General features: G+C 25.5%; 1 protein-coding gene across 1 annotated transcript; it reads right to left on the bottom strand.

Moving 5' to 3' along the window:
- Window positions 1-515: 515 nt before the first annotated feature.
- Window positions 516-16758, bottom strand: LOC113556306 (putative sodium-coupled neutral amino acid transporter 11). Its single transcript, XM_026961164.2, has 9 exons — window positions 16283-16758; window positions 9510-9597; window positions 7744-7953; window positions 4472-4724; window positions 4277-4362; window positions 2593-2754; window positions 2262-2518; window positions 1522-1605; window positions 516-1058 (listed from the first exon to the last, which is right to left on the bottom strand). The coding sequence occupies exons 1-9, from the start codon at window positions 16382-16384 to the stop codon at window positions 879-881; spliced, it is 1422 nt and encodes a 473-aa protein (XP_026816965.1). The 5' UTR covers window positions 16385-16758; the 3' UTR covers window positions 516-878.
- Between the last annotated feature and the right edge of the window lie 4077 nt (window positions 16759-20835).

Here is a 20835-nt window from a genome sequence, read left to right as displayed (position 1 = left end):
ATCAACTCAAGTATAATAGGTACCATATTATGCTGTGTACTTGATGACTATAAACTCAGAATTAATGTATTATTTTATCTTGAATCTTGATACGTATGCGTGTATAAGAATCGAGTATCTATGCGTCTTTGTCAGTTTAGTATTTACAAGATACGTGTGAAGTGTTTTTAGAAGGACATTAGTAAATTATCAAGGTTTTACACCCGAATGGCCAAATAGTTTATACCTACGTTTATATTGGTTTGTTGCATTTTCGTTTTTTATAGAATTATTTCAATTATTTTAAATGTTTAAAAATTATATTGGGTTCAAAATTGTACTTAAGTATAATATAGTTGAACACTTGTATAGTTGTACCTACAGATAACCAATTAAACCTTTAACTCATACATAACCTTAAAAGCGTTAGTAAATGGTTGACAACAATCATAACCGGAATCAACCACTTTAAATTTTAATACTAACTCCAGTTGTATAAATTATTATTAGCCTTGTTAGATTTATCAACAAGATTATACTATGTTATTTATATTATATTTTTTTCATATAAATTATTATTTATACTAGAGACAATATCAAGGCTTAAGAAAGATAACCTAACCGAGAAACAAGAATACAAAGTATTTTATTGATAGGTAGGTACGTCAAAGTGAAAACTTAGGATCATCTGAGATATATCAACACAAATAAATATATCTATGTAATAATATTATACTCGTATTACATACTTTGATATACCTACCTCTATATATACTATTGAATAAGCCAGAATTCTTCTAAATTAAGATTAACATAAAAAATAAATAAAAATATATTTGTTAAAGACTAGAACGTAATCATAAATATTATCATGAAAAAATATTCGTAGTAAAAATAATTTAGTTTAATGGTAACTGGATAATGTGGGTTGGGAGGTATGTGTCGTTAACATAACAGTGATCCATTATCCTATCATTCTCACAAGAATCCGCAGTAAAGGTTAAAATCTCGTACACGACTAATGATATACCAGATGCAGCTACTATTGTGCCGAACAGTGCCAAACAATATGCAGGAATCTAAAGTAAAAAAAAAAAATATTAAATACATTATATAATTCAATTTGGTTATGAAAAACAATAATCAACATTTATATTATATTTTAAATATAACAGCAGTCTACTAAAAATAATTATTAGAAAATTTTGGACTTTTTAAATAGACCTTAGATTTTTTATTGATGTTCGAGTACCTTAAACTTGAAATAATATTACGATTATTCTTAAATATTTATGTTTAATTAAAATATTGTATAAATTAGATATCACAAATCAAATATCTTTTTTTAAATGACTGAATTTAAAATATATACTACCATTATAAATTTTGTATTTATTAATTAGTATTATATCTACAAAAAATTTAACTTAAACGAAGTATAAAAAAGCTTAAATACCATAAAGAATTTTTGCTTAATATGTGATTCCAAATCTAATAATTTACATCCTTGCTAATATTATAATGTTATAAATAGGATATTACCTTTTCTTTCCATGAGTCATTGGATATTTTAATATAAATAGCTGCTGGTAAAACAAATGCCAATGGAATTGCAGCCACAACTCCCTAATAATAGATAAAGATATATATTATTTATAATGTTATAAATGTTATAGTTATTATATAAATATACTATGAAAATATTTTTTTTAAATTTAAAAAAATTCTATCCCAAAGAAGTTTAAATAAATTTATATTTTTGTAACTTTGAAGCTGTCTGTTTTAATCACAATTACAGAAATCGCCAAAAAGCAGACAATTTTTTAGTAAAAATATAATACAAAATGGACGGTGGTGTACATGATTGCAAATTATTATTCATCATGTTTCTATATAAAATTTGTATAACAATTTCAAAACCTAAAATCTGTATAAAAAATATATTAAGTATAAGATAAAACTTTTTGTACTTTATAATCAAAATATCGTTACATTAATCTATTATACATTTTTTATATTGTCTTATTAATTGTTTATATTAGTACATCAGTATTTTATATTGCTAATTGTATATTTATTAATCGAAGTTATATTGGACAATAGACGTGTTAATAAAGATAAATATGTAAACATTTTTGATATGAAGTATTGTTTCTTTAACAAGCCTAGGCTTTTGCAGACAATCGTTTGGTGTGCAAAAGGAGCGGGGGGAGGGGGTAGAACCTTTTCAAGAAATTTTCTCAGTAACTTAAGAGTTACGATAAAAAGTACATAATACTTACGTTTATTTCTAAGGCTATTCCAAGACATTTAGTGGATATGGAAACAAAGTAAGTTGCCACAAGAATAGAAATCGTAATTATAGCATGTCTTTTTTTCGACATTGGAATGGGATCGGTGCCCCCCCTAAGCGTTTGATCGACAACAGCTTTAGTGACCATACATTCCAACGGGAATGTGAGTAACGTTATTAATGAAAACAACAACCTTGATATGTTGATTAAATCATCGTTCCAACAATAGTTTTCCAACAAATCACCTATAAGTTTAAAATTGTAAATACAACGTATATTTATGCAGCGTTATCCATTTTTGAAAAGAAAATCAACGTACCTTGAGTAAGATCACCAAATGTAGCATATCCAACTAGTCCAAATGCAACCATAAGCAAGAACGATATTGAGACAGCGACGTGTGTAACACAGTTCCAAATAGTTTGACTTGCTCCTTCGATGGAGTCGTACAATAAAAACACGTTGTGGTGACACATAAAACCTAAATAATAAAAGAAAAAACCATAATTATACGAGTTAGTTTAGTGTTTAGTGTATACAGTGCGATTCCTTTCAAAGGTAACACGAAATATCGTCTAGTGACCTCAGATTGATATGGAGTTTTCGGGAGAAGATAAAGAATACCTAAATACACATCTTTTGATGATTTTCAAATTTTTATATCTTTTAGTGTACGTGTGCACAATACAACTTGCAATTTTTTAAATAGCAACAGGTGTTAACCCGAATTGTTTTAAGTTATTTTTACCTCTTAACCATGGCTCTAAAACCAAAATTGACTGAATGACAACGAGAAAATGTTTTAATTTAAATATTGAATTTTCTAACGATTATCTTATAATTTAACAAATTTCCGTGTGATTCCGCGTAATTTAAATATAACATTTTAAATACTCGTGCAGAAATTCAAAAAGAACATATTTTAGGAGCTACTCAAATGGAAGCAATGCGTCGTCTACAGTTTTGCAAGGAGAATGATGGATTAAATTTTGAACCATTTGTAAGATAAGTATTCTTAGTACTTAAAACAAAATTTGAGATAAGCGTATACTTCTAATAAAATAAATCATTTATTTATTCAATGTCTAAAAATATATTATGAGTGAAAGAAAATACGTAGAATCGCACGAAAATTTGTAAAACCATAGGATAATCGTCGAAAAATTCAATGATTTAAATTAAAACATTTGCTCGTTGTCATTCAGTCATTTTTTGTTTTAAAGCCATGGTTAGCCAAGAGATAAAAATGACTTAAAAAATTCGGACGATCCGAATTTTGTATTGAAAACATCTGTTGCTATTTAAAAAAACGCAAGTTGTATTGTGCATCCGTACATTGGAAGATATAAACATTTTGAAAATCATCAAAAAATGTGTAATTAGGTGTTCCTTATCTTCTCCCAGAAATCCCATATCAATCTAAAGTCACTGGACTGAAATATTTCGTGTTACATTTAAAAGGAAACATACTGTATATAGTCATACAGATCTAGGTAATTAATGACGGAATTTATACATGTGCAAAATACTACTGCGGTAAAATAAATTTCTAATTAATTTTTTTTATAAAATATTGTGTCATAGTATTTAATTATAAAATATAACAATTTTTTTTAAATTTAATTTTATCGTTTAATAATATATTTTATATGAGTGATTAATTTTGTTATTTATTTTGAACTATTTTTTTTTATTTGCTATCATCTATATGGAATGAAATTGGTTATATATATATATATATATTTAAGTTTATACGTGCCATAAAAGTATACATATCGATCAATCATATAATATTAAATAGTTTTAATATATAAATACACTCATTATATTTTGCATTATGTACACTGTCATGATGGAATTGATACGAATATTTCTGGGATATAAAATTCCGTTTTCCTATATACAATGAATATGTATTGTTTTAAAAATATTTTGTCCGATAGTGTCATATAAGTCAATATTTACAATAATACATATACTATATAGATAAGAGCAAATATTACCGAATGACATTATTCCAATAGCTTGAATCGCACCAGGCCGAACAAAATCCCACGTGCTTATGTTACCGACATTGGTTACTGTGGACCTGTTGAAATCAAAAAATTGGGACAGGGGAATTTTTTTGAAATTTAATAATCATGTACAGGTGTTAGGTAAGCGTACATACTGATATATAATTTAGTGTGACGGCTTACATAACTTCGTGTAGAGTTTCGTATCTGATGACTATAGTCACAAAGATAACTAAAACCATGATGAACGACACAATAGATGCTTTTGCCAGTCTTGCAACATTTCTTAGCATACACAAAGGGGCCGTGATAAAAATCGTAGCCATTGCTATGACGAAATACCGTTGGGCAAATATAGAGTCATGTGGCAACGAAAACAGCCGAATCAAGACCTTTGTTGCAGTGTCCCCGACGATTATGTTATAGCTTATCATCGCTGTAAAAAGATACATTTGAATACAATTTTAATCGTAGGTACTAAGTACAGGCTTAACAGACTTAACGTATAATTTAACTATATATATTAATATATTATTATATATAACATTATAGCTACTGATATACATAGAATATTATAGTTAATCTTATATTTTTTTAATTCGTAACAAACATTTTAATACATTTATATATTGTATTACATAATCCTAATATCAATACGTAGATACTTATTGCAAATAAATATTTTATTAAAATTACATATTACATCACGATGTAGATAACTTACTATAATTAGTAATTACCTATATGTATTTTGTATTGGTCACAACTCATAATATAGTGTGTGATAAAAAATATACACGATATGAAGTTAAATTAAAAATAATTTGATTTGTAATAAACTTAAAAATAATAATTTGAATGTGCAGTGGGTATATTTAAACTTTCGGTATTAAATAGAATTATAATATTATGTACATGAATTCCAAGAAAATATTATTTTATTTATGTATAATTTTGAGTGGATATGTATGAAATTAATATTAATTAGTAAGTATACCTGGCTACATATCTAAATATTTATTAATTTGTAGTTGGTTAATATTTAATTAGTAGTGATTAAATTGTTAATAATTATTATTAAAACTTTAAATTATTTTAGTCAAATAAATAAAATAAGTATAATTTTATATAGCTACAATTGGCTTTTCACATCAGCAAAACTTAGTATTGGCTAAGGCTATATTAAAGAGGTATCTTTACTACTATATCTATATAAGTACATATTTTTGAAATATTGTTATGAACTAAGTATAACAAACAACTAATATAAGTACTTTAGTCTATAATTAAGACTAGTATTACACTAAGTTCTATACTAGAATAGATATTGATTAAATTAGTGTAATTGGCCTTCCTACTTCCACAACAAGCTTGCTTACAGCAATATTAATTTATAATGTGTAATGTAAAGTATAACTATTGACGTTTTCAATGTGAATTTAAAATAATTCAACGAAGTTAAATCTAATGGTATCGAACTATATGCTGACGTGTAGCAAGGAAATGTGGCAATATTGCAATAGTAATTTTATAATATAATAATAGTCTTAAAAAGTCTTTATAATATTTTACTAATAAAATTATTAAATTATAACCACAAACGTATTAGACTTGATAACTTTTGTTCAATTTTTTTAAAAGGTTAATGTGTTTTTTTGCGTAAAATAATTGTATAACATTTGTACAAACATTAAGTCACAATACTCATACATGCTTTTAGAATCATTAAAATACGATATTTACACAGGTTTAATCAAAGTTGTTAAACATTGACAGATCTAAGCAATATAATGAAATAATATTATGGGTCTTATATTATTTTTATTCGAACAACGTTGACGCCTGGTGGCTAATATTTAAATATTCAAGCCTAATATATATTAAGGGCTATAGGTATATGTACGTATATACGAGTATATAAATACATATTATATATATGGACAAAAAAAATAAACTAATAATTAAGTTTAAATGACCCTAAATTGTTAAAATTTCGGTTTTATATTATTCACTACTACATATTATATTATATAATATTATTTAGTAATATTTTATCATTATAAGTAAAAAAAAAAGTTATTGCCATAAAAATTAAACAAAAACAGAGGTTAAAATTAAAAGGAAATACATAAATATACTTATGTATATATATTATACATAAAAAAAAAATAGAACTATGAAAAAACTTTCAAAAAATATAGTACAATAATAACATTGGGTATTCAAACAAAATATAAAATAACGTGTGTGTGAGGTACTGTGAAAAATAGCGCATATGAGTACACGACGTCGGACGTAGTATGATGAGTGATGCCGTCATGGTAGTGTAAATTAAAAAAAAAAAAAACAGGAAGTTGCTCTAATATATAGACGTATGGTACACATAATTTTCGAGTGTACTTTGTTATTGAGTAGATCACAATAATGGATGTATTAAATTTAAATTAAATTATAAGTCATTACATATTATCAAAAACGATTCTGAACGGAAACAGTTTGTCAGACCTTACTTCTAATGATATTTTATAATTTATGCTTATCACTATATCTCACTATTGGGTAAATTTTATATACATATAATAGTATGTGTATGAATGTTCCCAGTGCATTCATTTTTTACCACAATAATCACATGTGGTTTGACAGGCAAATCGGACAAAGCTATAATCAAACTTTTTAATTTTATTCTATACACTATACACGTAAATCAAAATATATTTTGTATGTGTTAGCATTTTTTGAAGGTAAATGATAAAATAAAAGTGTGTAAGTCTTGAATATTGCCGGTGATAAATGAAAACACGTTGTGGACCTATAAATGTATATTATTTACGTAGAGCCTATGAGTATTAATACGGTTATTATTAACATATTTCGAGTGCATTAACGAATTAATCTATAATCATTAGTCATTATTCATTATTATTCATAATTCTTATGATATTTAATCTTAAATTAACAATAATATGTAACATGAATTATTACCACCCTAGATGCATTTAAATTGAGTAGTGCATCATGTGTGAATACAATGCACTATTATTATTCTAATTTTATAATTACTAAAAAGCTAAAGCTTGATCATTAAGAAAATATAAAATTTAAATATTCACAAAATAGTATTCATAACATTGTATATATATATATGTACTATGTACAATTTTCAATCTATACGTATATAATTTCGAAATTAAAATTATGTTTTTAAGATAAAGTATGATATTTAATTTGTATATGCATAATTTATAGTTAAATCATAACAATTAACATTATAAGTTGTTCTATAATCTATATTTTGAGTTACCTAAATTTTAAAACTATACAATCCTATCTAAGCTTTATTCTGAAATTAGTCATAGTTGTATCATAACACCAATATTTTAAGCTTGAGTTAAAACTTAAGAATTTAAAAATACTATTTATGTTTAATTTTCTTTTTATTATTTGATACTTACCTATAAAAGGATAAATAAATTGTAGAAAAGATAAAACTACGAAACCATATCTGCCAAAAGCAGATTTCATTAATGATTGATATGAAAAAGAACCACTTATGTGTGCACTCCTCAACATAAGAACTAATGAGTAATCAGTGACAATCGCTACCAATGCCAATAATATAACTCCCATTCCGACACCAGCCAAATTAAACGCATATGGTATACCTATAACAAATTAAATTAAATTATGTATTATGTACAATTATAAATTTATAGTAATTATGTTCTTCTTATCGACGGGACACGTGGAGTGATATATATGTCATATTTTATAACTTATAAGAATAAGATATAAGTATAATTATTGACTTTGCCAATATTTTTTTAATTTAATCAGTAAATATGAGTTTTTATGTAACTAAAACTAAGCCCACGCGTGAATCAATCCACTTATGTGTTATAGCGTGTAACCACCTCAACTTTAAATTTCAACATTATTTATTTATTTGACAACAATTTTAACTATTCGTATTTATTTTATTAATATAAAATATTGTAGTTACGTATATATAAATTTTTATAATTAAAAATGTATATGTATTTGATGACTGTTTTAGAAACAGAATATATTTAAGGTTCTAAATAGGACGAGAAATCATGGAAGCTATTACCTATAGCTGTTACTTTGTTTAGGTGTGCTTTTTTTGTTAAAATATATACTTAATATAAGTAGTTTAAAAGTTCTTAAAAGAATATTTTTTTGATGATTAGAAATGTTTGCATAAGATGTATTTATCAAAGTACGAAAAAAATTGAATATTTTTTTGGTCACCAAATATTATTTGGTATTATTAATTTTATTTTAAGCTCTTTAATTATTGTAGTTTATTAATGATTTATTGTATCTTTCGGTGTAATGTAATTTCTAAATATTAAGGAAATAATATTTTAATATATAAGTAATAATGATATAATATTATCTTCTATTATACATTTATAGTATTTATACCATAAAGTTAAAAACTTATATTAAAATAATCTAAATGTATTGATTTAATAACTGTGATGCGTGTGAGTATATGACTTATATTTGAATATATTAAGTAAGGCTTAAGATAGAAATTTAAATCCATAATAGATTGTTTTATAATTTTTTGGTTTATTACAAAAATTGTATTTTTTTAGTTAATTAATACAAATAGTTGGTAATAAATTATTCTATACATTGAAAATATGAAAAATAAAAATAGTAAGTTATATAATTTTTTAAAGTATTTTAAAATTTTATTTAATAATATTATTTAAATAATGAATTCTTTAATGATATTGAGTTGTTTAAGAACTCGATTTTTGTAAAAATAATTTAACGGATAACGCAAATTTTGTATGGATGTATAGTGTACACAGAAGGTATATATTTATATTTTATGATTTATATATGTAATTTAATTCAATAGAATATTTCAAAGTTTATTGTGAATATAAAATTAAAAAGTACAAGTATAATTCTAATGTTTTATTACTATACATTATACTTTATTATACTATGTATATAGTTTATAGTATTATTGTTAAAATAAAATACTTCAATTTTTCTATTGTTTTATTATTTTTGTACCTAATATATAAATGTATAATACCTAAATATACTATATAGTAAATAGTAAATTCCAATTAGTTGCCCTTACAAAAAAATACTTAAATAGAAATATCTGTAATAGATCATGCATATTTATTACTAGTTATAAATTAGAAAACTTGTAATTAATTATGCAACTTACCAATAACACCACTACCAATAATTGAGTTGATGTAATTGAAACTCGCAAACTTTGGACAGTTTTTGAGGTTGTCGCCTCCATCCATCACCTAATAAAAAATACAATCAAAAGTTGATATGTGAAAAATGTATTAACTGAACTTGTTAAAGCAAATTTTTATAAAGATACATATTTTAGATTCATATAGTAATCATCATAATATGTTATCATTGATCATACATACCATGCAATGTTTAAGTCTTTAATAATTGAAAATTATACATTAAACGAATATTTAAATATTTATATGATTTGCTTAATGTACAAGCAGGCGAGTTAAAATTTACCTTAGTCTTACAACGGATATTGTAGAATGAGTTGTATGACATAAATAATATAATTTCAAATTTATTTTACATGCTTATTTTTTTTATAATTATATATTATTAAAGTTGAACAAATTACATGAATGCAAAATATATGCATTAAGAAATAGTTCCCGTGAATTAAATTTTCAATGACATCCCAAATTATTGTATCATTTGATTAAAAATAATTGTTTACGTTGTAAACTGTATCCAACTTATAAATAATAATTATAGTCTGTTTTATATTACAAAGGCGGGCAAGTTCACCATTTTTTTTAATTAAAAAAATATTTTAAAAATAACTAAGCTAAATTAAAGTTAATTTTAAAATATAAATGAATCTAAGTAACTAAGTAAAGTTAATTTTTTTCTAGAATAACTTTAACTATACTCGTTAATATTTTTATCTTAAAGAAAGGGAAATAAAATTACTAATTTTAATAAAGTATAATAATATTCAATATACATTTTACTATTTCTAATAACAGAACGATGGTTCGGGTAACAACAACAAAATACCGTCGTCACTGTGCCTGCATAATAGTACTTACAATAACAATAGTATTCAATTATAATACTAAAAAATAACACAAATCAATTTTTTTTTAAAGGTAAATAAGTGCGTACTGCTCTGTTGTACATTTATGTCTAGTAGGTCACAAGTATGGGTGTGTTAAATTAAAATATAATGATATACCGTTGTATATGAAAAATGATACTGAGCCGTAATAGTCTATATATATATATATATCCCCAAATGAGATTTTTTTTAAATTTAGCTATTAAAGTAATTTATTTTACTTTTAGTATGAGTATATTAATATAATTTTATGGAAAATATATGTATAATAAATATATAAATATATATGTATGTATACCATATTATATCAACGTAAATAATTCAAAATTTAATAACATCTTTCTATAAAAGAGTAAAATAAGACATAGGTTCATAGTATAAATAGATAATATCTTAAAATAAATCAAAAATGAAATTGCGTATAATAAATTAAATAAATATATACGTAAATGTTTAAAGCTTTAACTTCTCACAAAAACTTTTTTTAAATTATTAATATAATAATCAACATATCGTTATTTGTCGTTTAAACAATTAATTTTATGCAAATTTGAAACTTAAATGCATATAAAAAATTATTGCTTTTATGTATTTAGAATAGAGTATAGACTATAGACTATTCTATAATTAATGGTATTAATTACTAATGAAGATCAGGAATTCTTTATTGAATTTTCTAAACTTAGATAAAAAATGAAAAATTTTTATAAATTTCCAACTACAAAACAGTTAGTAATTTTTTGTGATTTTGACGAATTTCGTCAAAATTCTAACTTTAAATGTATAATATTATACATGTTTTTATTTTATAATGTACAAAAACAAATTGTGCCTATACATTTTTAGTATTTGTTTACGGGGAATAACAACAACTTGTTGTGAAATCTTGCATTCAATTTTCAAGAATTTTGACCCATCGTATATTTTTAACAATAATTAAAAAAAAACTAAAAATATTGAAAATATGTTATACACTCATACCTATAAATAACTCAAAATTAGTTGTAATATGATGAAAATTGTATCATTTAATGTAAATGATAATATACGCATTTGAAGATAATTTCAAGCATTCGCTGTTATTTTTTTTTTTAAATACAACAAATTATCAAAAAATGTTTGAGGAAAAATATATTATTTACAGATGAATATCAAATGCCGTAAAAATTCTAACTTTAAATACTCATCAAATATTGATTTGGCTTCAAATATTAGATATAAAGACAAAAATGTTATGAATTTCTAAAACAGAGTAATTTGTAAATTTCAAAATATTAAAAAGATAATATGAACATTTGATGAAAATATCAAGTATCTTCGATTATTCGTTATTAAATTGCGCAAAAAAAAAATAATCATCCAAAAACTTGATTTTGTACAAAATACCCATTTTTCATTGAATTTTTATTTGTTTTTATTGATTATAAAATTTACTTTTGGGAATATTTTACTTTTGACTTCCCAAAGTAATATCTATATTCAATTTTTATTAATCTAAAAAATGTTTAAAGACATAAAAAAAATACATCATTGTAAAATCAATACATTCATTCCTCTGTTCAGAATCTAAAATATATAGTTCATAATACAATTTGTGAAAAACTTTAGTTTTCATAATATAACTATGTTAAGATACAATCAAGGCCTAAAATACATCTAATTTCGGGGGATTGTCCAAACCTCATGGACCCCTCCTGGATACGTGCCTGAGGGGACACACTTATTAATTTAACTGTTACTTTTAGGATTTGACAGATTTCTATAGTGAAAAAAATCTGTGGAGGTTATGACTCCCAAAATCCCCATTTTTTATGTACCACTTACACATTAAAATTATTTATATGATACTGGTATTAAAAATACATAAAACTAATTAAATTATTTAAACTGTAATATTATATTATTTGAGAAATATATAGTATATAGTCAAATACATTCTTTTTAGAAATTTATTTTTAATCTACTTGGAAACTAAAATCCATTCAAATTCTAATGAATCTTTGCTTAAGAGGACGCTATACCCGCATGTGTTGTCTCTATCTTATACACGCGTAACATAGTTAAAAACTGTTTTGCGCGGGACAACTTTACTCCCTCGATATTTATATCAAAATTACTAAAATTATAAATCCCATTAGGAAGAACTTAACCTGTGACGTGGTGATTTGATTTTTTTGATCATGGTAACCAATAGTTTTTAATAATTAAATGAAAAAAACCTAAAGTTCTCAAACCGATAACTTTAATTGCATTCATATTATCAAAAAAATTAAAACGCTATGTCACAGGTAAAGTTCTTCCCAATGGGATTTATAATTTTGATTGTTTTGACTAAAATATCCAGAGAGTAAAATTGTCCTGCGCAAAACAGGTTTTAGCTATGTTACGCGTGTATAAGACAGAGACAATACATGCGGGTATAGACAATACATAGCGTCCTCTTAACAATTTGTCTATATTCGAAGATTAATTATTCTGTCTATATTAATTTGAATTATATTTTTTTATAATTATTTTTTGTATCACTTCGAAAACTACTAAATATTTAAAAAAATGTTATTATTTTTTAATTTTTTTTTTCATATCCAACTTATTCATGAAATAGTAAATATAATTCAATTTCTAATTAGGTACTAAATTATTATAATACTCCAAATAAAATAAAATTAAAATATTTAATCGAATTAAACAAAAATAAAAATTATTCAATTCCTCGACGTCATGTTTTTCATAGATTTTTAATTTTTATACAAGATAACATTTATCGAATTATGATGCTTTATACTTTTAATAGTAATATATACGATACGTCAATACTGAATACATTAGACGAAAAAGATTTTTGTTTGACGAAAAGATTATAGGTTTCAAAAACAAAAGAGAAAACGTTAAACGTTGTTTAATAGGGTAGCAGGTCGGATTTATCAATGTCACAAAATACTAACCAAATTTTTAATTTTTATGTTATATTGATAATATATTTATATGGAATAGAAATCTAATAGGTATTACATATAGGAATATAGCATACATTTAAATACCGAATAATAGACTAACTATATAAAAGTAAATAAATCAATATCGTGGGATGAAGTAAATGGTTTTGTAAATAGTAAATACTTAAAATAGGTATACCTACATTTAATGGTGTTTGCATAAATAAGCGTGGTTCAGAAGATTTAAATGGATCAATTTGAATAAAACGTTTTTTTTTTTTTAAACAGCATAGGTATTTATTTGAATTATAACTTTACTTTACATTTTTATTATTTATAAAATCGTATTTATATTATATGTATTCTGTATTGACTCTATTACTGTAAAGTTATAAATTGTATAAAATATTTTTTATTTAATAAATTTAAGTATGTTTATTCAAATAATCAATGTATAATACTTTAAGACTACCTACATAAATATTTAATTTTACTGAAATCCGATCTTTTCATACAGTATGAAAAATTATTTGCAATTTAGTGTTAATAACTTTTCATATAAAAATCAATAAATTATTATCCAAGACTGAAAAGTATCAAATTGTACTTAATGATTACAAGAGAAAATACATACATTAAAGAATAATCATTAATCATTGCATCGACAATTTTAGTAAAAGTTTAGAAATATTGTGTTTTCCGAAATCATTAAACATTAATATAATAATATTTATTTAGTTATAATCTTATTTAAATCAATTATTATTATCGGAATCAATGAATAGTATTGATATTGAAGGCAAACTAACTAGTACAATTTATTAAAGATATCCAAATACCGACAAACAGTTCTCAGTTAACCGAGGGCTGACCTTGGCTTTAGTAAGATTATAATTTATAAGCGTTTATACATTGTGTACCATATAATATTAAATGTTTATTTTTTTCTTCTTTTTTTATAAAATTAACGAATAAATATATTATATTATAATTTTTAATTATCAAGTGTCTGAATTTTATTAAATAATTTATAAAATAATTATAGAGCAATAAAAACTTTTTCGTACAGTAATGGTTAAATTACGAAAATTGCAATATAATATTTTGTATTTTGTATGCGTAGCGCGTTATTAAATACATATTAATAAATTATGTCTATATAATATTACTAGTAGTTTTATAGTCACTTTTAAAGTAAATATTAATAACCAATAAGACAAAATAATTTATGCGTCTACCTACATAAAATTTGTACAAACTATGGTATGTACCTATTATAGATTTTTATATGAAAATAACAAAATATAAATTAAGTGCGTAATATTTATAAACATTATATTTACATAATATTTAGGAAATATTTTTTTCCTAAATTAACCCGATATTACTTTTAAATTTAAACTTAGTTTTATTAGAAAAATATTTTTTGAACATTATTATTTACGAAACTATGTCATATTTGTATAAAATATAAAAATATATCTATACATAAAAAAATAACTTCAAATATCATTAAGAGGAATTGGGAAAGTTACATAGCATGTGTAATATATTATATATTTAAAGTCCAAATAATATTTTATTATTTTTATTAGATTTTTAGATAATTGCAATATATTTTAGCCCAATAATTTATATTTAAACTATTTATATTATATAAAAATTTTATCTCACCAAGTGAATATATGTATAGGTACAAAGAAAAATCTAAAATACTATGATTAATTCAATTCATAAATGTGTAATACTTTTTTATGTTTATTTCTATTTTTATAATTTGATTAAATACACAATATAAAAATGAATATTATTTTACTAAAAACAAATTATTTGATATTTGAAATTGGTTTGGTATACAGTGGGTATTTAGTTATTCAATATCGATACCTAGATACCTAGGTACATTTATAATGATTTTTAAATGTATACGTTAACATTTTTAAAAGATTAATTAAGATATCAATTTATAAATCCTAACCTATTCAATATTCATAATATGTCAATGATTTAAATTTTTTAAATGCACAATGATTAATATTATCATATTGATACTATTTTCACTTGAGTACTTTAAATGGTAGTTATAAGACAGCCAGCGCAATAAAAATGTACTTCTAAAACATATTTATTTAAGCATGCAAAAAAATAGATTGATAGGTGATAAATAGCACGTGACTCGCCAACACCTGCAAGGAGCAGTAAAACGTCAAAAACAAACAAGATTTTTTGAGATGAAAATAAAATAAAAATTATTTTAACTTAAAATATTGCAGTTTGTCTAATATTTACACCACGACCTTAGAACATATCAGTTTGATATGATATATTCTACAGTTCCCAACAGCTATACTTCCAACGGACCCTTTTATTATTCGTTCAGATTATTAAATATATTGAGGGAGAAATTTTGTTTTTGACATTCGTTATGCAATTAGATATTTTTCAGTAGAAGGTTGGGTGAGCTTTAAAAATAACGAGTTCTGTAAAATTGTTCTCTATACATATTGTTCTTTTAGTTAAATTTGCATTGGAAAATAATGTATCAATTATTCGCAGTGAACAGCCGCAAGTAATTAATGATTCAATTACGTGTCGGTGTATGTAAACGACAACCCTTCATATTTTCATGTCCGTAGCATGTCCAAAGTTTGAAGCACAATAGAATTAGTTTTTTTTAAATAATAATTTTTTTCATACGCATAAACCGGACGCGGGGATGAATCGGACGGCATAGTTAAGTAAATAGTTATACCAATAACAATTAAGTGCAGTAAAATTGATGAAATACAAGAATCATATACAATGCGATATGATATTTTATGCCATTCAAGCGTAAATACAACATTATTATGTACACCACAAGCGTGCGTCTATATTATTGTGCATAGGTATATTATAATCGATCGTAACCTGTTGTTGACGCCGCCGCTGCTGGAGTATGTAGCTCGTTTCGTCCATACCGTCCTTCGATGGCGCCACCAGGTATTCCTGGCTGGAGTTGGTCGAGCACATTGTGCCAGCTGTTGCCCACAGTCTTGGAAAACTTCATATATGTGGCACGCGACGACCGCTGACGGGACCGCGCGAATTCGTATTGTGTTCGGATTGCGACGACGGCGGCGGCGGCGGCGGCAGTACTGTTTGCGCTTGTCGTTTCGCGTTGAGATGAGAATGGCGTGATGTATAGGTACGGCACAGGTACAGGTAGAGTATACGCGTGTATATCGTAATATGACGTACCCATATACTATAATATTGTGTGTGTTTAATTTTTTTTATATATATAGACAGCGACGGTTGTTGCTGTAGCGACGAGAGCGACTCGTTGCCGGTCGGCGGAAACTGTGCGAGGCGTGTTTTCCACGGTTTGGCGCTGCAGATAATACTAGGCGTAATGCTATAATGTATTATTATCATATGCACACGGAGATAGGCAGCGAAGCTCCTCCCCACCACACCGACGCAAACCGCTTCCGCCGAATTTCCCATCCGCGCGTACACGCGCAACAATAATAATATTATAAGCGATAACGCTCATTGCACATGACGTGTATCATATGTATTTATAAAGGTAATGATATAAATTGGTATACCGTACATTAACAGTTGTACACGCGCTTATGATTTTGTATCATTACGATATATTTTTCTCGGCCGATAGCGCTGCACGTTTTGCATGTGTGCAAGACTCATTGCGCGAACGACGTAAATATTATGATACGTGCTAATAAAATCGAACAATAATACGCGTGTCGCGTGCGTGGAAAAATCACAGTATCCAAAATGTTCGCAGCCCGGTGCCAAGTCATTTCTCAGAGTCCTTAAAAAAAGGTAGACGACTGAGTATGTCACTCTGGTGTACATTAAGTGTCGAGTGGGCCACTGTTATTGATGTGTTAAATATGAATTCAACGATATACCATTGTACATGAAAAACGATTCCAAGTAGAAACGGTCAATCAGTCTATAGTAGACTGCTTATACTGCTATAATATACTTAAAAGTATATAGAAGTAAAAATAGATAAATACTTCATAGTATAAAATATAGTTAATAATATATTAAAAGAAATTAAAAATGTTGTTTACGTTATAATATACGCTATTGCTATAGTAAAATGCATAACAATATAATACTTACATGTAAAAGTTTAAGTTCCCACTCATAATGTTTTTAAATTATAACAAAATAATATTGTTATTTATCGTTTAAATAAATAATTTCGTCCAAATTTGAACTTAACTAGTCTATAAAAAAAATATATTGCATAATTATATATTTTTTGGATTTTTTTGTTTTCAGTATGAATTACTTATGAAGAATTTAGTATTAAATTTTTAAGCCTCAAGATTTAATAAATTAATATTAAAATTAAATTTTAATAATTATCAACTACAAAAAAATTTGTGAATTTGAACTTTAAACATTTACAAAAACATATTTGACTATATATTTTTGATATTTTTTAAGTGGTGAATGAACAACTTATGAGGAATTCTGATTATATTTTAAGCATTTTACTCAGTGAATCCACCTAAATAGAAATAAAACAAAAAATAATTGATTATTAAATGAGCTCTAAAAAAGACAAAATATTTTGAAAATTGCATTATGTATAGAAAATGATAATACAAACATTTCAAGAAAATTTCAAGTATCTACATTTATTCATTCTTGCGTAATTTTTTTTATTGTTTTTCCGGGCTATTTTTAAAAGATGCTGTGAATTTTCCAAATCACCCTCAAATTAATTTTTCAACTACTTATTGTGTTTACAGACAAAAAAAAATACATCATTGTAATATTAATACATTCATCGCACCACTAAGAATCTAAATATTTTCCGGTGTTTATAATACATTAAAATACATTGAAGAATTTAAGTAGAGAGATTTCATTTCGTTTATAGAAGTAGGATTTGGTTAGAATTATTGGTGACTCTCTGTTAATTGCATAGCTGATTGATTTTGATGGTGTTTGTGATTGGCGGTGGCGTTTAATGGCGATGGTTGTTGAGGTTTTTCTACTTGAAATATTGACGTAATTGTGTCTCAGTTATTTGTATATTCATCCTTTATAGTTGACTGAGTGCTGGAGGATATATTTTTAAGGTCTGATGATTTTGGAGAAGTTTATGGGCGAAAAAAGGACAGTTAAGTAGCAGTACTGAAAATACAATAGGTTCGAGTGTGGTGGCCATTTTAGCTTTGTCTACTTTTACACTGTGATATGTTATGTCAACTTATGTAAGATTTTTTTCATTGATCTTTTTGTGTAAGTGATGATAAAATATCACTATGGCTTTCATTAAAATCGATATTAACAAAGAAATGGTATAGTAAGTTTTTTATTTGCTGATGTTGAAATTGATAAAATTTCTCATAGTGTGACCTATAGGCGTGTTTACGGGTCTTGCCTGTCCTGCACAGGCATGACCTGTGAAATTTGATTTAACTTATATTATAAATTGTGGTGCATAATATAACCTTATTTTTTCTCAGTTTCTGATTTCATATACATATTTTTTTTTAATTTTCATCATTTAGACTTATAGCGTTTATATTTATAAGACTATAAAAATTGATAATTCTAGTACAGTAAACCCATCCTCCTGGATATGCCACTGTTATGCACGACCTGCGAATGAGGCCTAGACACGCCTATGGTGTGACCTATTAATTCTATTGCTAATGTGATATAAACCCCTGGAGTGGACAAATTGATGTTTCAGCCTTAAACGCTAATCATATTTTAACTGATATAATGATGTATATATAGTACTACTATTACTACCACTACTACTACTAATACGGTAAATTTCCGTTACAACGAACACCAATACAACGAAAAATCCCGTTATAACGAAAGTCATAGAAGTCCCCTGCCGAAAATCAGGGTTTATTAAGAGCTTATTCGAATATTCGTTACAACAAAATTTCCGTTATAACGAAAAAAAAATTTGGTCCCCCGGTGTTCGTTGTAACGGAATTATACATGTAACGTTTTTCTATGGACCATCAATTTTGCGTGACGAAAAGTTTTAAGTTCTTTATACTTATTATTGGCGGTAATTGCGACAAAGAAGTGGATGAAGTTTAAGAATTTTTATTTCATTATATTTTTTCTTTATAGTGATGACTTAATTATTTACAATTCTAATTAGAGATAAGGTCCCCGCCAGCATAGTATAGGTGTCATTATCTACAGCCCAAATGTCACCGTCCGTGACGGTACTTGTGGTCTATTAATTATTATAACTTGAAAAGTGTAAAAATATTATGTAAGTAATGTAACCCAATATGTTTTATAATAATTAAAATAATATTACTCTTTAGTGTTGTTATACATAGGTATATAACTTATATAATTATTTGTATCTTAATTAGAACGGCTCTTAAGTCTTTAGCTTCAAAAATATCCAACATGGTCGAAAATAATGTGTCTATCAAATAGTATGACAAATATTTATTAAGCCAGAATATTTTTGCACTGCACAAAATTTTACTCACTCATAAAGGCGATATTGTAATCTATAGAATTGTTGCTAAGATTTGGACTGCACAGCAATTATTGTTTACTGTATACCAAATGATTAATATCCCTAATTGAAATTAACGCTAGAGAATAAACCAATAAAATATTACATATCACAATATATAATATTAAATATTAATAGTGGTTTACTAGATGGGGGTATAAAGTCTGCCACGACAACCATGATATAGTCTGTCTCCATGACCTTGGTTATCAGTGCTGGGTTAAGAAAAGAGCAAAAGCCAAAAAGGGCAGCTGCCCTGGGCGGCGAAAACAAACGTTTTAAAGTTTTCTAATGTATTAACATTTTTAGAAAGAACTAGTAAATATTGAAAAATTTGCATAGCAAATAATTAAAGTAATATTATATTATATTCTACCACAGAGTTATTATATCAGTGCGTGTTCGGCGTATTATTGGAAAAATCATATTAGTTACACTTGGAGTACTTAGACCGTTACACTTCTATCTTTGAGTATAAATTGTATACAATAATACATATTATATTTACAGCAGTAAACACATAATCGTGTTTATTGTATTATCTGTATAGCTTTATTATAACCATTAGATTACTCAATTTTATATTAACAATTTCAAATGATTTATTTTTACAAGTACACTACCAGTTAATTGTCTTTATTACACTGTAGTTTAGTAAAGTACAATTGACGAAAAATTAAACGGGCTTAATATTTTCTTATAGCGTTTTCGTCAAAATTTAAATCGACCTACTATATTGTAAATACTAAATTATAATACAAAATGTAAAATGAATTACTTTAATAGATTTGAAAAAATATAACATGAAATATACTAAGTGATAAAAGCTGTCAGACCGTCTCTTTTCTGAATTGTTTTTGTATACACTATACCAGCCATACTCAACCTTTTTTTTATTTGGGCCACATAAAATATTTTAAAATAT

This window comes from Rhopalosiphum maidis, chromosome 1 (assembly GCF_003676215.2).
Source record: "Rhopalosiphum maidis isolate BTI-1 chromosome 1, ASM367621v3, whole genome shotgun sequence".
Taxonomy (NCBI): Eukaryota; Metazoa; Arthropoda; class Insecta; order Hemiptera; family Aphididae; genus Rhopalosiphum; species Rhopalosiphum maidis.
Note: the sequence above shows the minus strand (reverse complement) of the source record. Positions and strands in the feature narration are given on the sequence as shown.

Coding starts and splice junctions, on each gene's coding strand:
- LOC113556306 (XM_026961164.2), bottom strand. CDS start 16,384: ATGTGCTCGACCAACTCCAGCCAGGAATACCTGGTGGCGCCATCGAAG. Junction 1,606..2,261: donor GAATAGCCTTAGAAATAAAC/GTAAGTATTATG, acceptor ATCTATTATTAG/GGAGTTGTGGCTGCAATTCC. Junction 1,059..1,521: donor ATGACTCATGGAAAGAAAAG/GTAATATCCTAT, acceptor TTTTTACTTTAG/ATTCCTGCATATTGTTTGGC.